This window comes from Opisthocomus hoazin, chromosome 8 (assembly GCF_030867145.1).
Source record: "Opisthocomus hoazin isolate bOpiHoa1 chromosome 8, bOpiHoa1.hap1, whole genome shotgun sequence".
In the NCBI taxonomy this organism is placed as follows: domain Eukaryota; kingdom Metazoa; phylum Chordata; class Aves; order Opisthocomiformes; family Opisthocomidae; genus Opisthocomus; species Opisthocomus hoazin.
The window spans coordinates 72,945,047-72,962,101 of record NC_134421.1 but is presented as its reverse complement, the minus strand read 5'-3'; the positions used below and the strand labels follow the sequence as shown (position 1 = coordinate 72,962,101).

Genomic DNA, 17,055 nt, shown 5'->3' with positions numbered 1-17,055 from the left:
TACCCCTCCCCACATACACCAGTGCCTCCAGTAACCCCTCCCTACACACACCAGTACCTCCACTACCCCTTCCCCCCCAAAGAGTGCACCTCAGTGCCCCCAGTACCGCCTCTCCCCCCCCCCCCCAGTACCCCCAGTACTCCCTCCCCGCACACCCCAGTGCCCCCAGAATCCCCTCCCGCACACCCCAGTACCCCCTCTTCCCCAGACCAGTACTCCCGGTATCCCCCTCCTGCACACTGCAGTATCCCCAGCATCCTCTCCCGCACACCCCAGTACCCCCAGTATCCCCTCCCAAACACCCCAGTGCCCCCAGTACCCCTTCTCCCCCGCACCAGTACCCCCAGTATCCCCTCCCAAACACCCCAGTGCCTCCAATAGCCCTTCTCCCCCGCACCAGTACCCCCAGTATCCCCTCCCACACACCCCAGTACCTCCAGCACACCCTCCCACACACTGCAGTACCCCGAGCACCCCCTCCCAAACACCCCAGTGCCCCCAATACCCCTTCTCCCCTGCACCAGTACCCCCAGTATCCCCTCCCTGCACACACCTGTACTCGCAGTACACCCTCCTGCACACCCCAGTACCCCCAGCACCCCCTCCCACACACACTCAGTGCCCCCAGTACTCCCTCTGCCCGCACCAGTACCCGCAGTACCCCATTCCCCACATCCCAGTACCCCGAGTATCCCCTCCCTGCACACCCCTCTACTCCCAATACCCCCTCCTGCACACCCCAGTACCCCTAGGATCCCCTCTCCCCCATACCAGCACCCCCCAGCACCCCCTCCCGCACACCCCAGTGGCCCCAGAATGCCCTCCCGCACACCCCAGTACCCCCTCTTCCCCAGACCAGTACTCCTGGTATCCCCCTCCTGCACACTGCAGTATCCCCAGCATCCCCTCTCGCACACCCCAGTGCCCCCAGCACCCCCTCCCGCACACCACAGTGCCCCCAGTACCCCTTCTCTCCCGCACCAGTACCCCCAGTATCCCCTCCCAAACACCCCAGTGCCCCCAGTACCCCTTCTCCCCCTCACCAGTACCCCCAGTATCCCCTCCCTGCACACCCCAGTGCCTCCAATAGCCCTTCTCCCCCGCACCAGTACCCCCAGCACCCCCTCCTCGCACACCCCAGTACCTCCAGCACCCCCTCCCGCACACCCCAGTACCTCCATCACCCCCTCTCCCCTGCACCCGTACCCCCAATACCCCCTCCCGCACACCCCATTACACCAGCACCCCCTCCCTGCACACCCCAGTGCCCCCAGCACCCACTCCCACACACACCCAGTGCCCCCAGTACCCCCTCTCCCCCACACCAGTACCTCCAGTACCCGCTCCCGCACACCCCAGTACCTCCAGTACCCCCTCCCGCACACCCCAATACCCCCAGCAGCCCCTCCCACACACACCCAGTGCCCCCAGTACCCCCTCTCCCCCACACCAGTGCCTCCAGTATCCTGCACTACAACTCCCGGCGGCCGCCGCGGCCGGAGCCGGCAGCCCGCAGCCCGGAGCCCGGAGCCCGGAGTCCGCAGCCCGCGGACAGGAGGCGGTGCGGAGCGGGGGGGACCGGAGCCGGAGCCGGCGGCCCCGGGCGGGCCGGGGCCATGGAGAACCCCGCGGGCAGCGGCTCCCTGCGGGGAGAGATCAGTGCGTGGGGCTGGGGGGGGGGGGGGGGGGGGGGGGGGGAGCAGCGCGGGCCGCGGGGTTCGTGTGCGGGGAGGGCGGGGGTTGCGCTGCTCCGGGAGGGGGTGGCGGTGATCAGCTGCGGGGCCGGCGTTAGCGTCGTGTTCTGGGGGTGGGCAGAGCGGTTTTGGGGGCTGGGCAGGACGGTTTTGGGTGGGCAGGACGGTTTAGGGGTTGGCAGGACCGTTTGGAGGGTGGCAGGACGATTTTAGGGGTTTACAGGACGGTTTTGGGGTTGGCAGGATGGTTTTGGGGTTGGCAGGATGATTTTGGGGGGGGCAGGACGTTTTTGGGTGGGCAGGACGGTTTTGGGGGTGGGCAGGACAGTTTAGGGGTGGGCAGGACGGTTTTGAGGTCGGCAGGACAGTTTAGGGGTTGGCAGGACGGTTTTGGGGGTGAGCAGGACTGTTTTTCAGTGGGCAGGACGGTTTTTGGGTGGGCAGGACCGTTTAGAGGGTGGCAGGACAGTTTTGGTGTTGGCAGGATGGTTTTGGGGGTTGACAGGATGGTTTTGGGGTTGGCAGGATGGTTTATGGTTTGGCAGCATGGTTTTGGGGTGGGCAGGACAGTTTTGGGGTTGACAGGATGGTTTTGGGGTGGACAGGACGTTCTGGGGGTGGGCAGGATGGTTTTGGGGGTGGGCAGGACAGTTTAGGGGTGGGCAGGACGGTTTTGAGGTTGGCAGGACAGTTTTGGGGGTTGACAGGACGGTTTTGGGGTTGTCAGGATGGTTTATGGTTTGGCAGGATGGTTTTGGGGTGGGCAGAACAGTTTGGGGGTGGACAGGACGGTTTTTGGGTGGGCAGGATGGTTTAGAGGGTGGCAGGATGGTTTTGGGGGTGGGCAGGATGGTTTAGAGGGTGGCAGGACAGTTTGGGGGTGGGCAGGACAGTTTAGGGTTGGGCAGGACGGTTTTTGGGGTTAGCAGGACAGTTTAGGGTTGGGCAGGACAGTTTTGGGTGTTGGCAGGACCGTTTAGAGGGTGGCAGGACGGTTTTGGGGGTTGGCAGGACGATTTTGGGGTTGGCAGGACTGTTTTGGGGTTGGCAGGATGGTTTACGGTTTGGCAGGATGGTTTTGGGGTGGGCAGGACGGTTTCTGGGTTGACAGGATGGTTTTTGGGTGGGCAGGACGGTTTTTGGGTGGGCAGGATGGTTTTGGGGTTGGGCAGGATGGTTTTGGGGGTGAGCAGGATGGTTTTGGGGGTGAGCAGGACGGTTTAGGTGCGGGCAGGACAGTTTATGGGTGGGCAGGACGGTTTTGGGGGTTGGCAGGACTGTTTAGAGGGTGGCAGGACACTTTTGGGGTTGGCAGGATGGTTTTGGGGGTTGACAGGATGCTTTTGGGGTGGACAGGACGTTTTTGGGTGGGCAGGATGGTTTTGGGGCTGGGCAGGCCAGTTTAGGGGTTGGCAGGATGGTTTTTGGGGTGGGCAGGACAGTTTGGGGGGAGAGTGGCCTCTCCCAAAGAAAGGGATAAGACGAAGGCAAGGATGCTCTTGGGAGAGCCCCTGCTTCGGGACCTGTGGCGTGACCGTTGTTCCTCCATGAACTAGCGTGCACGTCTGATCCCAAGAGGCGGCTTTGAGGAGCCGGAGGAGAGGGGACGGCTCCCTCCTTGGAGGGCGATGCCGGCTGGGAGCCGTGTGACACCCCTGAGGGCCCAAACCCTGCCTGCCCCCTGCCAGGTTGCCTCCGCGGGGCTGGAGGTGACAAAGCTGCTGAGATGCTCTCCAGCATCTCCGATGCTGCCGCACGGCTGGTTCCCCTGCTAGGGATGCTCTCTGGTTGCGTCAGGAACCGGCCGCGCTCCCCTGAGTTGGCGAGGCAGAGCCGTAAATCGGGAAAGTGCAGATTCAGGAGGTCTGGCCCCGGCTGCGGTCTCCCTCTCGATCCGTAACCCTGGGTGCAGCCGGCTGGATGTGGATGTGGGAGCCCCATCCGTGGGGACTGAGGATGTTACCTCTCACGTGAGCCTGCCACGTAAGGAATTGTGCGGTAGGAGAGAAGAAATTTGAGGAGCCTGCGGTTTGCAAGGTTTTTCTTTCGGGCTATATAATAAGCTCTTAATGAAATGCTGCTGGAGCTGGTTCTTCACCTCCCTGGTCCTGTTGGTGACAAAGCGATGCTGCTCGGTGGCAATTCCACAGCTCTCTCCTCACCTCGACTTCTTGCTTCTCCTGACATAAACCACAAGAAGCGAAGGAAAAACATCCTACCCAGGGATATCGGCAAAGGGGATGAGGAGCTAACAAGCAAATAAAAAAGCCTGCATGAACTGTGCGCTGTGAAAGTGCCCGTGCTCATGATTCCCTTTCAGGGGGTGGTTTTGGTCCGTCATAGACCTCAGCATCGTGGTGTTCTTCTGGTCTGCTCCGTCTTCCCTAACCGCTGGCTTGCATTAGCGCTCACTGCTTTATGCTGGTAAATAAAACGCTGGGTTTAGGGATGAAGAGAGGGCTGGTCAGTCCGACTGAAATACACGACAAGGTGTTTATTTTTTAAAAAAATAAGGCAAATCATCCTTTTTTTTCCCCACTCCACAGCTGCGAGTGCCGACCTTGAAATGGGGGTCTTACAGAGATGTATTCCAAGGGGAGAGACTATAGCTGTGAGGTCGGTTTTGCCGATGTTTTTTAGTATTGACGTGTATACAGGCAGCACCACGCCGCTCCTGTAAACCCTGCTTTCGCAGAGTGCCTGTGTTTTTACAGAAAGGATGCATTTATCTCGCCGAAGGAAAATGCGTGGGGCTGTTCTTCAGTTGTCGCTTCCTTGAAAGCAAAACCCATCAACAGAGATGATGTCAGTTAGTGCTGGGAAGCTGCACATGGATTTTTCCAACTTTAATGATTCTGTAATTCTGTGGCTTGCCCTGTGTAAGTGTAGGGGCTCAGCGAAGGCGTCAAAGCTAGAAACTTAGCTGTCGAAGCTCCGTTGACTTTTTGGGAAGATAGTTTTTAGGTGGGCTGCTTTGCTCTCTGAAGGTGTCCCGTTTCCAGTGATTTCCGATGGAGCCGAGAGGGACGGTGCTCCTGACGCCAAGCGGTTAAGACCTCGCTGGGATGAAATCTGGACCTAATGAATGCTGCTGGGGTTTGTGCTTGGATGAAGTTTCGAGCAAGTACCGTGAAGGATTTCAGAAACTGGAAGGGAACACGGCGTTAGGAACAGTCCCTGGGACTGGCATACGTGGTTTTATTTATTTCCTTATTTATTTATTCTTTCCTCTCTAGGCTTCTGGGCCGATCGAACACCGGTTCATGAAGCAGCCAGGCGGGGAGAAATCCTGCAGCTGCAGCAGCTGATAGAGAGCGGAGCCTGCGTCAACGCGGTCACCTACGACTCTATCACCCCCTTGCACGAGGCCAGCCTGCGAGGGCAAACGCAGTGTGTCAAGCTCCTGCTGGCTGCAGGGGCCCAGGTGTGAATTTGGATACTGGGGGTACTGGTGTATGCGTATTCCAACTGGGAACTTGATGTCTGAAGTTACTTCTGGGATCTGGATTCTAGGTCTAGGCTCTTCTTCATCACCCTGGGCTTTCTTGATGGTCAGCAGAGGATGGCAGGCCTCTTCAGAGGGTGTTTGAGCTTGATGAGGACTTAAAAAACTGCCTGGAAGTATTTCTCTCTGTCTCTCCCCCTCTCTCCTCACTGACTATCAACAGAGCCTGGGATGACTCGGAATCTGATTTAGATGAATCAAGTATCTAAAGCTAGCTGGGCTGAATCAAGGGGAGCAGGGGACAAGTAGCTTCCAGAGGGGATTTATATTTATTCTTTTATTTCTTCTTCTATTTCTTTTATTATGGAAACAAAAATCATCTAAACAGAGTCTTTGGATATAGCTGGCGACAGCTGTCTTCAAGGGCTCGTGACTTCTCACGCGCCGAAGACGGCCGTCCTCAGAGCAAAGCCGGTGAAGCGGAGCACGTGTGCGCTCCGCGGTCCCTTCTTCCCAGTGCTCAGTCAGCCAGCTTGGCTGGGTCCGCTGACGAAGCCGGGCCTCGCGCTAAAGCCGACGAGGAGCTGCGTTGTGTTACTGAGCCGCAAGGCTTGTAGCTGTCAGCAGGAAGGTGGCAGAAATACCTAATGATGGCATTAACAGCCTAAATTTGTGACATTAATGTACATCTGTGCCCTGAGAGCGATGGGAACAGCGCAAGCCAGGTTGCTGGCAGTAGCAACCAACTCTTTCCCTAGCCCAGGATATTTCTAGGGTTAAAAGAAGTGAAAACATGGGCAGAGGGTACTGCCACACAGCAGCCTGCAAATACCTCACTTTTTTTCTTCTGTTGTAAAGGTGGATGCCAGGAATATCGATGGCAGTACCCCGCTCTGCGACGCCTGCGCCTCGGGTAGCATAGAGTGTGTGAAAGTGCTGCTGTCCCACGGCGCCAAGGTGAACCCCCCCCTTTACACCGCGTCCCCTCTCCACGAAGCCTGCATGAACGGTGAGCCTGCGTGGTCTTATATCTGCGCGGTTATTTACAGTTTGGGGGGGTGGGAAAGCCTTCAAATATGTCAGCCCTGCGTGGGCACATCTCCTGTTGAACGCAGAACGCAAAGCGTTGTGTTATCGGGTGAATAAAGCCAGCCCTTGTATTGGGTGCTTTTACCCCACGTGACAGACATGGGGTAAGATGTTAGGCAGATAAAATGCCAGCTTCTTAATGCTCCGTTGGAAAACCTTGAGCCAAACCAGTAGCTTTGCTCTTGGGAGCAGAGGGGTGTTTGCATTCTTGCCCTCTGATCCAAGTTGGGATGGGATAAATTGCTCTGATTAAGAGACGAGACCGTCTTAACCACGTAGTCCTGTCCCAGACCCCCGGCGGTTGTTCAGAGCTGCTGGAGGAGGCTGTCAGATCACAGAATCACAGAATCACAGAATGGCAGGGGTTGGAAGGGACCTCTGTGGGTCATCTAGTCCAACCCTCCTGCCGAAGCAGAGTCACCTACAGTAGGCTTTAGAGGACCTTGTCCAGGCGGGTCTTGAAGAAGGAGACTCCACAGCCTCCCTGGGCAGCCTGCTCCAGTGCTCCGTCACCCTCAGAGTGAAGAAGTTCTTCCTCATGTTCAGACAGAACTTCCTGTGCTTCAGTTTGTGCCCGTTGCCCCTTGTCCTGTCACTGGGCATCATTGGAAAGAGCTTGGCCCCATCCTCCTGACACCCACCCTGCAAATATTTGTAAGTATATATTAGGTCCCCTCTGAGCCTTCTCTTCTCCAGGCTGAACAAACCCAGCTCCCTCAGCCTCTCCTCGCAGGAGAGATGCTCCAGTCCCCTCACCATCCTCGTAGCTGTCCGCTGGACTCTCTCCAGTAGCTCCTCATCTTTCTTGAAGTGGGGAGCCCAGAACTGGACACAGTACTCCAGATGAGGCCTCACTAGGGCAGTGTAGAGGGGAAGGAGAACCTCCCTCGCCCTGCTGGCCACACTCCTAATGCACCCCAGAATGCCATTGGCCTTCTTGGCAGCAGATGGGAAGAATGTGCCAGGGCCTGTTGGGCCGTCTGCTCCTTGTCCCTCTCACGGCCTTTTCCGGCTAGAGGGTCTGTCCAGGGGATAACAGAAAACCGCAGAGGCCAAAATAATGTCCCAGCTGGTGCATGCCAGCCGTTCTCTGCTCCCCCCATCCTCTACTCAAGCCTCTCCTGGACGTTTGGATCCAGATTACGGAGCGGGAGCAAGCATCAATGGGTGGCTGTGACAGCAGCAGAGGCAGGGGGAGTGGCAGAGGGCTATTTAAGCGTAATTCCAACTTACACTTGCACAGATGCAACAGCAGGAAAGGCAGGATGTGAGAGTGGCAATTTCCCCGTTAGATGATCATGACCACATCTCTTAATTTCTGTGATGCATTAGGAGGAGTGTGGCCAGCAGGTCGAGGGAGGTTCTTCTTCCCCTCTACTCTGCCCTAGTGAGGCCCCATCTGGAGTAGTCTGTCCAGTTCTGGGCTCCCCAGTTCAAGAAAGATGAGGAGCTACTGGAGAGAGTCCAGCGGAGGGCTATGAGGATGATGAGGGGACTGGAGCATCTCTCCTGTGAGGAGAGGCTGAGGGAGCTGGGCTTGTTCAGCCTGAAGAAGAGAAGGCTGAGAGGGGACCTAATATATACTTACAAATATCTGAAGGGTGAGTGTCAGGAGGACGGGGCCAAACTCTTTTCAGTGGTGCCCAGGGACAGGACAAGGGGCAACGGGCACAAACTGAAGCAGAGGAAGTTCCAGCTGAACATGAGGAAGAACTTCTTCACTCTGAGGGTGACGGAGCCCTGGCCCAGGCTGCCCAGAGGGGCTGTGGAGTCTCCTTCTCTGGAGATATTGAAGACCCACCAGGACATGGTCCTATGCAGCCTGCTCTGGGTGACCCTGCTTTGGCAGGAGGGTTGGACTAGATGACCCACAGAGGTCCCTTCCAACCCCTGCCATTCTGTGATTCTGTGATTCTGTGATTGTTTTATGCCCCAGTTTCCTCTTTGTGAGATGTAATACCTCCTCCTCCCTCCCCTTCACTGCTTTTGTTGTATGCTGTCCTGGACAGAGTCTCCCTTCGCTTGTGAAGGCTGTGGGAGACAGCATTTTTGACAAACAGGTAGTTACTTAAATACCTAGCTGTAAGCTCTTGCTTAGCTTTTCCTCCTTAAGCCTTATTCCTAAGGCTTGATGACAATGACTGTCCACTTGCTGTTAAGTCGTATTATTAGCACTGGAAAAAGTAAAGCTGGAGTGGTCTTCAAGGTGACCAAATCCACCCAGGGCAGGATAAGCAGTACAGCTCCCCAAATAACAGGCAGTATAGCACAAACCCTCGAATTCAGGTTTGTTTGACGTGGCTCCCTGCGAGACCTGGTAGCTCTGGCTCAGCGCCGTGCAGATGTGACTCTTGCTTCTCGTATCCTGGTCTCGATCTTGGTCTTGCAGCGTGTTGTGTTGGCTCACAAGCATTTCTATTTTGCAGCCGTCACCCCAAATATTAAACAGGCTGTTTGTGGGTCAAGCTGATCTCAGCGTGCCGTGTGCTCCCATTTAAGCTGGATTCTTTCTTTTGACTCGGATCTTCCCTTTCTAAAGGTAGCTCAGAGTGCGTGCAACTCCTCATCGATGTCGGTGCGAACTTGGAGGCTCACGACTGCCATTTTGGGACTCCCCTACACGTGGCCTGTGCCAGGGAGCATCTGGACTGCGTAAAGTTGCTGCTCAAGGCAGGTATGGCAGCTGTGGGGTTTGGTTCTGGGTGGGCAGGAGACGGTGGTGTCTGCGCGCAGCGTTTGCCTCGGTGCTCCGCAGCGGCATTCTTGTTGAAGGGCTGATGCATTCACAGCATGATACAGATGACAAAAGTGAAAGGTTTTCCCTTTACCTGAGCAAAACTTAATGCTTCAACATTTTTTCAGCGTGTTCCTGTCAATATCTAGTTTGTGATGTTCCCAGTGACATTCCCATTCTCTTATTTTTATAAAATTCAGAACTCTTTGGCCCCCTAGAGCAAAGTTTCAGCTTCTTCCAAAAGTGGTATCAACTGGTGTGCGCGCATTCAGCTTTGGTGGCACACTCATATGGTTTTGGATAGGTGTTAGGGAGAGATGTTAGGGTTTGATGTTGTACAGAAAACCAGAGATGAAGTCACTTCATACCTCGGGGAGATCTGGATAGTGTTATGCCCAGAGGAGTTCGCTGGATGTTCAAGTCAATGCTCTGTGCTCCAGGTTTCGCATCCCAGTTTTCTTGCTGCTAACGTTGGGGGAATTTGGAATCATAGAATCATCGAATGCTTTGGGTTGGAAGGGACCGTTAGAGGTCACCTAGCCCAACCCCCCTGCAGTGAGCAGGGACACCTTCAACTCGACTAGGTTCCTCAGAGCCCCAGCCAACCTGGCCTTGAATGTTTGCAGGGATGGGGCCTCCACTACAGCCCTGGGCAACCTGTGCCAGGGTTTCACCACCCTCATGGTAAAAAATTTCTTCCTTATATCTAGTCTAATAGGAGACCGTGTTTAGTTGGAGTTGGACTTCTTGTCTTTCTGCTTACCAGGAAGTGATTTGGCCCAGGGCTGGGGATTCATTTTGTTGAACGTTAGTTGTCTAAAAATTACACATCTAAGCTAGCCTGTTCCCAGCTTCCACCTCTCCAGTTCCCTGTCTTGGTCACCCTTTAATTGATTCCCAGAAACGCCTGTTTCTCCTCGTTAATTAGAAGGGGAGTTTGTTGTGCCTACACATATCTACAAGGCAGTTGTTTGAATTCAGTGAGGTTCAGCTCAGCTCCGCTGAACAAATCGGGCGCTTGTGGGGGGACTGAAAGGACCTTATGCTGTCAGCTTGTCAAAGCCAAACTTGCTTCACAAAAATATCTGTAACTGAGACTTGATCCCGCAGTAATGTCTGGTGGTGAGCTGCAACATCTCGTGGGTCTGGGATATTTCTGTTAAAATAGTTAACAAAGATGTCACTGTTGGCCCTGAGTGGGAGCACTCCATTGAGATGGCTGGGAATGGTTCTTCGGTGGCTTTGGACAGCACAGATTGAGGAAGCAATTCTGAACTTCACACTCAGCAGCTTATTTACCCAGTAACGTGGACTAAAACTCTTTCTCTGCAAGAAAAAGGTAAAGCCAGAGAAGAAAACTCTTACATTGCCAGCACCGAGAGCTTGTTCAGCAGTTTGGTTTCCTGTTTGTGCTGTTTTGTTTGGATCTCGTTCTAGCTGCTTGCGCGTGTTTTAACAGCGTTTTTTTTGCCAGTCAAGCCACTCCTTACATTTGGGTCAAGCAAGGCTTTCATGAACAGATTTGTTTTTCTTTCTGGCCTCAGGGGCAAACGTGAATGCTGCTAAACTTCACGAGACAGCCCTTCACCACGCAGCAAAAGTGAAAAACGTAGATCTGGTGGAGATGCTGATTGAATTTGGAGGAAACATTTACGCAAGGGACAACCGAGGGAAGAAGCCATCGGATTACACCTGGAGCAGCAGTCCCACAGCAAAGTGCTTTGAGTACTACGAAAGTAAGTGAGATCTGGTCCCCTGCCCCAGGAATTCAGTGACTGCCAACTCCATTGTGCCATGCCGCGATTCTCAGTCCACTTTGATTTGTAGATCCCTGATCATCTTTCTGTGAAGGTGTAGAGTTCTTGGTGGCAAATGTACGGCAGCTGGCCGTAGGCTAGCTCTGCTTACTTGTGGTTGAATGGTAGTGGTAAGACGGTCCGGACCATGTCCTCACTGAGGAGCTACTGGAGAGAGTCCAGCGGAGGGCTACAAGGATGATGAGGGCACTGGAGCATGTGTCCTATGAGGAAAGGCTGAGGGAGCTGGGCTTGTTTAGCCTGAAGAAGAGAAAGCTGAGAGGGGACCTTAGAAATGCCTCTAAATATCTGCAGGGTGGGTGTCAGGAGGACGGGGCCAGACTCTTTGCAGTGGTGCCCAGTGACAGGACAAGGGGCAACGGGCACAAATTGAAGCACAGGAAGTTCCAGCTGAACATGAGGAAGAACTTCTTCCCTCTGAGGGTGATGGAGCACTGGACCAGAGGGGCTGTGGAGTCTCCTTCTCTGGAGATATTCAAGACCCGCCTAGACAAGGTCCTGTGCAGCGTGCTGTAGGAGACCTTGCTGTGCCAGAGGGTTGGACTGGGTGACCCACAGAGGTCCCTTCCAACCCCGAACATTCTGTGATTCTGTGACTCTGTGAATTCAGGTCCCTTTCGTGTGTCTGCGTGAGTATATATGCTTTGATGCATTAAGTCAGGTCAAGGAAATCACCCAGTTGAAAACTCACTTTAATTGGGGCAAAGGAACACGTTAAACTTTAGCTGTGCTGGCTGTCTGATTTTGGAGGACACATTTGACTGAGGTTTGAGAATGGCTTCAAATCAATCTTTGTCTTGGTTATCCTTAGTGGACTTCAGAGGAGTAATTCACAGACCCTTCTGAGCATGAGTACAGAAACGTAGTGAGAGCATGCAGGGATGCGACGAGGAAGGCCAAGGCTCACCTGGAATTGAAGCTGGCAAGGGATGTCAAAAACAACAAGAAGGGCTTCTTCAACTACATCAGCAGCAAAAGGAAGGCTAGGGACAACGTGGGGCCGCTGCTGAATGAGGCGGGTGTCCTGGTGACGGAGGATGCGGAGAAGGCAGAGCTACTGAATGCCTTCTTTGCTTCAGTCTTCAGTGCTAAGACTGGCCCTCAGGAATCCCAGGCCCCGGAGGTAAGAGAAGAAGCCTACAGAGAGGACGACTTTCCCTTGGTCGAGGAGGACTGTGTGAGGGATCGCTTAAGCGATCTGGATGTCCACAAATCCATGGGCCCCGACGGAATGCACCCACGAGTGCTGAGGGAGCTGGCGGATGTCATTGCTGAGCCACTCTCCATCATCTTTGAGAGGTCCTGGAGGACTGGAGAGGTGCCCGAGGACTGGAGAAAGGCCAATGTCACTCCAATCTTCAAAAAGGGCAAGAAGGAGAACCCAGGGAACTACAGGCCGGTCAGCCTCACCTCCATCCCGGGAAAGGTGATGGAGCAGCTTATCCTGGAGGCCATCATCAAGCAAGTGGAAGAAAAGAAGGTTATCAGGAGTAGTCAGCATGGATTCACCAAGGGGAAATCATGCCTGACCAATCTGATAGCTTTCTATGATGACATGACTGGCTGGGTAGACGAAGGGAGAGCTGTGGATGTTATCTACCTTGACTTCAGCAAGGCTTTCGACACAGTCTCCCATGATATCCTCCTGGGGAAGCTGAGGAAGTGTGGGCTGGATGAGTGGTCGGTGAAGTGGATAGAGAACTGGCTGAATGGCAGAACTCAGAGGGTTGTCATCAGCGGCGCTGAGTCTAGTTGGAGGCTGGTGACAAGTGGTGTCCCTCAGGGGTCAGTACTGGGCCCAGTCTTGTTTAACTTCTTCATCAACGACCTGGATGAAGAGTTAGAATGTACCCTCAGCAAGTTTGCTGACGACACCAAACTGGGAGGTGTGGTAGATACACCGGAAGGCTGTGCTGCCATTCAGCGTGACCTGGATAGGCTGGAGAGCTGGGCAGAGAGGAACCTGATGAGGTTCAACAAGGGCAAGTGCAGGGTCCTGCACCTGGGGAGGAACAACCTCATGCACCAGTACAGGCTTGGGGTGGACCCGCTGGAGAGCAGCTCTGCGGAGAGGGACCTGGGTGTCCTGGTGGACGACAGGTTAACTATGAGCCAGCAGTGTGCCCTGGCTGCCAAGAAGGCCAATGGGATCCTGGGGTGCATCAAGAAGAGTGTGGCCAGCAGGACAAGGGAGGTTCTCCTTCCCCTCTACACTACCCTGGTGAGGCCTCATCTGGAGTACTGTGTCCAGTTCTGGGCTCCCCAGTTCAAGAAGGATGAAGAGCTACTGGAGAGAGTCCAGCGGAGGGCTACAAGGATGGTGAGGGGACTGGAGCATCTCCTCTACGAGGGGAGGTTGAGGGAACTGGGCTTGTTCAGCCTGAAGAAGAGAAGGCTGCGAGGGGACCTTATATGGTAGGAACTGGAAGGGACCTCTGTGGGTCACCCAGTCCAACCCCCTGCCGAAGCAGGGTCACCTACAGCAGGCTGCACAGGACCGTGTCCAGGTGGGTTTTGAATATCTCCAGAGAAGGAGACTCCACAGCCCCTCTGGGCAGCCTGGGCCAGGGCTCCGTCACCCTCAGAGGGAAGAAGTTCTTCCTCGGGTTCAGCTGGAGCTTCCTCTGCTTCAGTTTGTGCCCGTTGTCCCTTGTCCTGTCACTGGGCACCACTGAAAAGAGTCTGGCCCCATCCTCCTGACCCCCACCCTGCAGATATTTAGAGGCATTTCTAAGGTCCCCTCTCAGCCTTCTCTTCTCCAGGCTGAACAAGCCCAGCTCCCTCAGCCTCTCCTCGCAGGAGAGATGCTCCAGTCCCCTCACCATCCTCGTAGCCCTCCGCTGGACTCTCTCCAGTAGCTCCTCATCTTTCTTGAACTGAGGAGCCCAGAAGGGCCTTGGGGAGTTTTATGTGAGCTGTCAGCAGAGTGCTGAGCAAAAAGGGTTGCTGCAGTCCTTAGATGGAGAAACAGAGCGGTGGAGAAGTGTTGGCAGGAGGTTTTGTTCCTATACACAGTGTTGCTGAAGCTTAATGCAGCATCACTAAGGGAAATCTGAAAGTCTTGGATAGCCCCACTGGATTGGAGAGGGTGATCCAGAGTGGGCACCGTTGGGCTTCGGGCGATACAGGCGAGGAAGCTACGAGGATGGTGAGGGGACTGGAGCATCTCTCCTACAAGAGGCTGAGGGAGCTGGGCTTGTTCAGCCTGGAGTAGAGAAGGCTGTGGGAGGACCTAATATATACTTACAAATATCTGGAAGGTGGGTGTCAGGAAGATGGGGCCAGACTCTTTCCAGTGGTGCCCAGCGACAGGACAAGGGGTAATGGGCACAAACTGAAGCAGAGGAAGTTCCGTCTGAACATGAGGAAGAACTTCTTCCCTCTGAGGGTGACGGAGCCCTGGACCAGGCTGCCCAGAGGGGCTGTGGAGTCTCCTTCTCTGGAGATATTCAAGACCCGCCTAGACAAGGTCCTGCGCAGCCTGCTCTGGGTGACCCTGCTTCGGCAGGGGGGTTGGACTGGGTGACCCACAGAGGTCCCTTCCAACCCTGAACATTCTGTGATTCTGTGAAGGGAGCTGGGAAAAGCGCGCTGCAGCTGTGCTCGCTATTTCTGGTGGGTTTTGCATCGGGATGAGCCTTGAGAGAGCACGACCGTGCCTCTGCAGGACCTTCCTTGGGCCTGGATGCTGTGGGAGGTCGAGTGCTTGTGAGCAGAGCCAGGATGGGGATCATGGCGGTGGCGATGCCAGGCGTCACCCTCCTGGGAGGTCTGTGCTCGGCGGGAAGATCGGCCGTCCGCTGAGCTGCAGCCTTCACTTTGGATCCTCTGTTTCTCGTTTCAGAAACGCCTCTGAGCCTGTCGCAGCTCTGCAGAGTTACGGTGAGGAAAGCCGCCGGGCAGCGAGCACTGGAGAAGATTGCCAGGCTCAATATTCCTCCGCGATTAATCCAGTACCTGTCCTACAACTGAGAGGGGTGAAGGTGGCCGGGAAGAACGAGATCGTTAGCTCCCGCAGTATGAAGTATCTGTCTCTCTCTCTTCTACCTCCCCCCCAAGAAACTCATATTAATTTAAGCAATCTGGTGTAAATAGTATTTATGAGGCAGCACTTCCTCTTCCCCGTGGGCAAAGACAAGCTCAGGCAACGCGTCGCCCTGGCTTGAAGTCGTAACGTCTCCTGGGGTGATCTATCAGGCTGTCGCTGTGTTCCAGGTTGCAGCGCTCCCTCTTTGAGTGGGGTTAATCTGGCCTGATTTTACTTGTCTCTAGCCTAAGGGCATCTCTGTGGGACCTAGCCAGGCTCCCTTTGCAGTCAATGAAGAGAAATAGATACTTCTGGCGTGTGATTCATCTGTCCAGTTTTAGATCCCCGTGCTGGGATGATACAGTACGGCTCGGGAGCGCCTGTCTCCGCTGACTGCAAAGGGATTTAGAGGTGATGCCCTCGGATACGGACATCTGTGTTTCTGCAGCGGGAGCGCTGGATCCCACCTCTGTGTTAATAACTCAGATGACAGCTGCCTGATGCCAAGGGACCTGCGTGCTCTAGCTGGAGGCAAATTAAGTCCCCAGCAAGCTCGGGACTAATTAGAGGCACAGCAACAGGTTACTGACTTTCCATGAACTTCAGCAGGCTTTGGCTCAACACCAGCAGTGAGGACAAACTGCTGCCAGAGCAGGGTTGACTTTGCCCAAGCTCCTTCCTCGCTGAAGATGAGCCAGCTCTTACTGTAGCCTTTCTCTAGGGTATCACCATGTCTAATTTTCAAGCCCAAGCAGGAAGCAGGTCTCTCTGCACGTCCAAGGGTGCTTCCCTCCAGACGTCTGGTCCCAAACAATATTTCTCCACTGGCTCTGAGCTGCTGTGGCCACTCTGTTGGTTTTATGTGCAAGAAGTGGCAGAGCTGCTGCCCAGCAGTGCCTGAAGTACGGCGAGGGCATGTCCCTTGTGTAGCGGTGCAGCAGGTCCCCGTGGTGTATACCCCCATGGGAAAGGCAATCGGAGGGCTGAGCTCTGCCTTGGGTTTTGAGATTTTTTTTTATTTTTCCCCCTCTGAGTTTCTCTCTCGATGCTGGAGCCTCTCCAGAGGTTGGCAGCGGGAGCCAGCCCTGAGCCGTGGGCTCGAATTCTTTGGTTTCAGCAGGCGCGACTGCAGCTGTGGCCTGCGGTGATTTAAACCTTCAGGGCGGCGTTTGCATGAGCAGATCCAAAATTGTCATCTCCCTTCCAGGTGAGACATTACATGCTGTCTGAAGACAGGAGCCTCTGGGGTACGTGGTACCAAGGGGATGGAGCTCCCCAATGTCCCCATGGCAAGCCTTAGCACTGTGATGAGAACAAATTCCTCCTCTGAATGACAGCAAACGGTGCAAAATCCGCCCTCTAAACATGGCAGTGAGCTAACTCGGGGCTCTCAGCATCCTTCCTACTGTGAACTAATGTTGCTTCCCTGCTGCCTGGCAGATCTGGTGCTCCCCCAGCCAGCACGATGGGGCTCAGCCTCGAGAGGGAAGGGGGAAACAGCGCAAGCACAGGGTTAGAGAGCTGAGGTGGAACTGAATGCACTTTAATGGTGACCAGCAAATCACTGTGTTTGTTAATTTTTGGTTAGGTTCGTTCTGCCCCCCCCCCCCCTTTGTTCCTTGGTTTGGGTTTTTTTTGCTGTGCTGTATCATATGGAACAGGACAGAAAAAACTTTTGAGATCCTGCTCTCTGGGGGAACTGTCTGTTTATAAGTCTGATTTTTGTGTTTAAAGTGTCAGAAATGTGAAATTGCCCAGAAGCTCAGGGAAGCCCTAGAGATGTTTATTGTGGGATTCATCCCTGTGACTGATAGGATAAAGGTTTTGTATTGTGTCTTGCAAGAAAAGCTTCCTCTGCCCAAAATGCATGTCGTTACAGATAAATATGTATTAGGAAAGTGCACCTTTTGGCAATCCAGGGTAAAAACCTTCCCTCTTGATTCAAATTCTGATCCCTTGTTAGGCTGCTTTTTCAATGTTGCCTAAGCTGGGGAAATAATGAAACGGTCACGTCGAAGTTTCCAGTGTAAAATCAAAAGACTCCTCGAACAACTGAGAATAAAATGAGAAGTTCCTATTTATATAATCTTTGTTTTTTTCCTGTCTTTTAAGTCGTCTCAATGGTAGGTCCTAAAGTTCGGTTATTTTTATTTAAAATATCTTTTAAGAGGTCCTGCTGATCGACGCGTGCATCCATCCAGGAAGGACTTACTGAGAGCTAAGCATCTCTTTTTTTGGGGCAATAGCCA

At 54.2% G+C, this 17,055-nt stretch overlaps 1 protein-coding gene across 1 annotated transcript; it reads left to right on the top strand.

Moving 5' to 3' along the window:
- Positions 1 to 1,535: 1,535 nt before the first annotated feature.
- ASB13 (ankyrin repeat and SOCS box containing 13) lies at positions 1,536 to 16,892 on the top strand. Its single transcript, XM_075429198.1, has 6 exons — positions 1,536 to 1,659; positions 4,931 to 5,118; positions 5,998 to 6,148; positions 8,768 to 8,902; positions 10,507 to 10,698; positions 14,624 to 16,892. The coding sequence occupies exons 1-6, from the start codon at positions 1,617 to 1,619 to the stop codon at positions 14,749 to 14,751; spliced, it is 837 nt and encodes a 278-aa protein (XP_075285313.1). The 5' UTR covers positions 1,536 to 1,616; the 3' UTR covers positions 14,752 to 16,892.
- Positions 16,893 to 17,055: the final 163 nt, after the last annotated feature.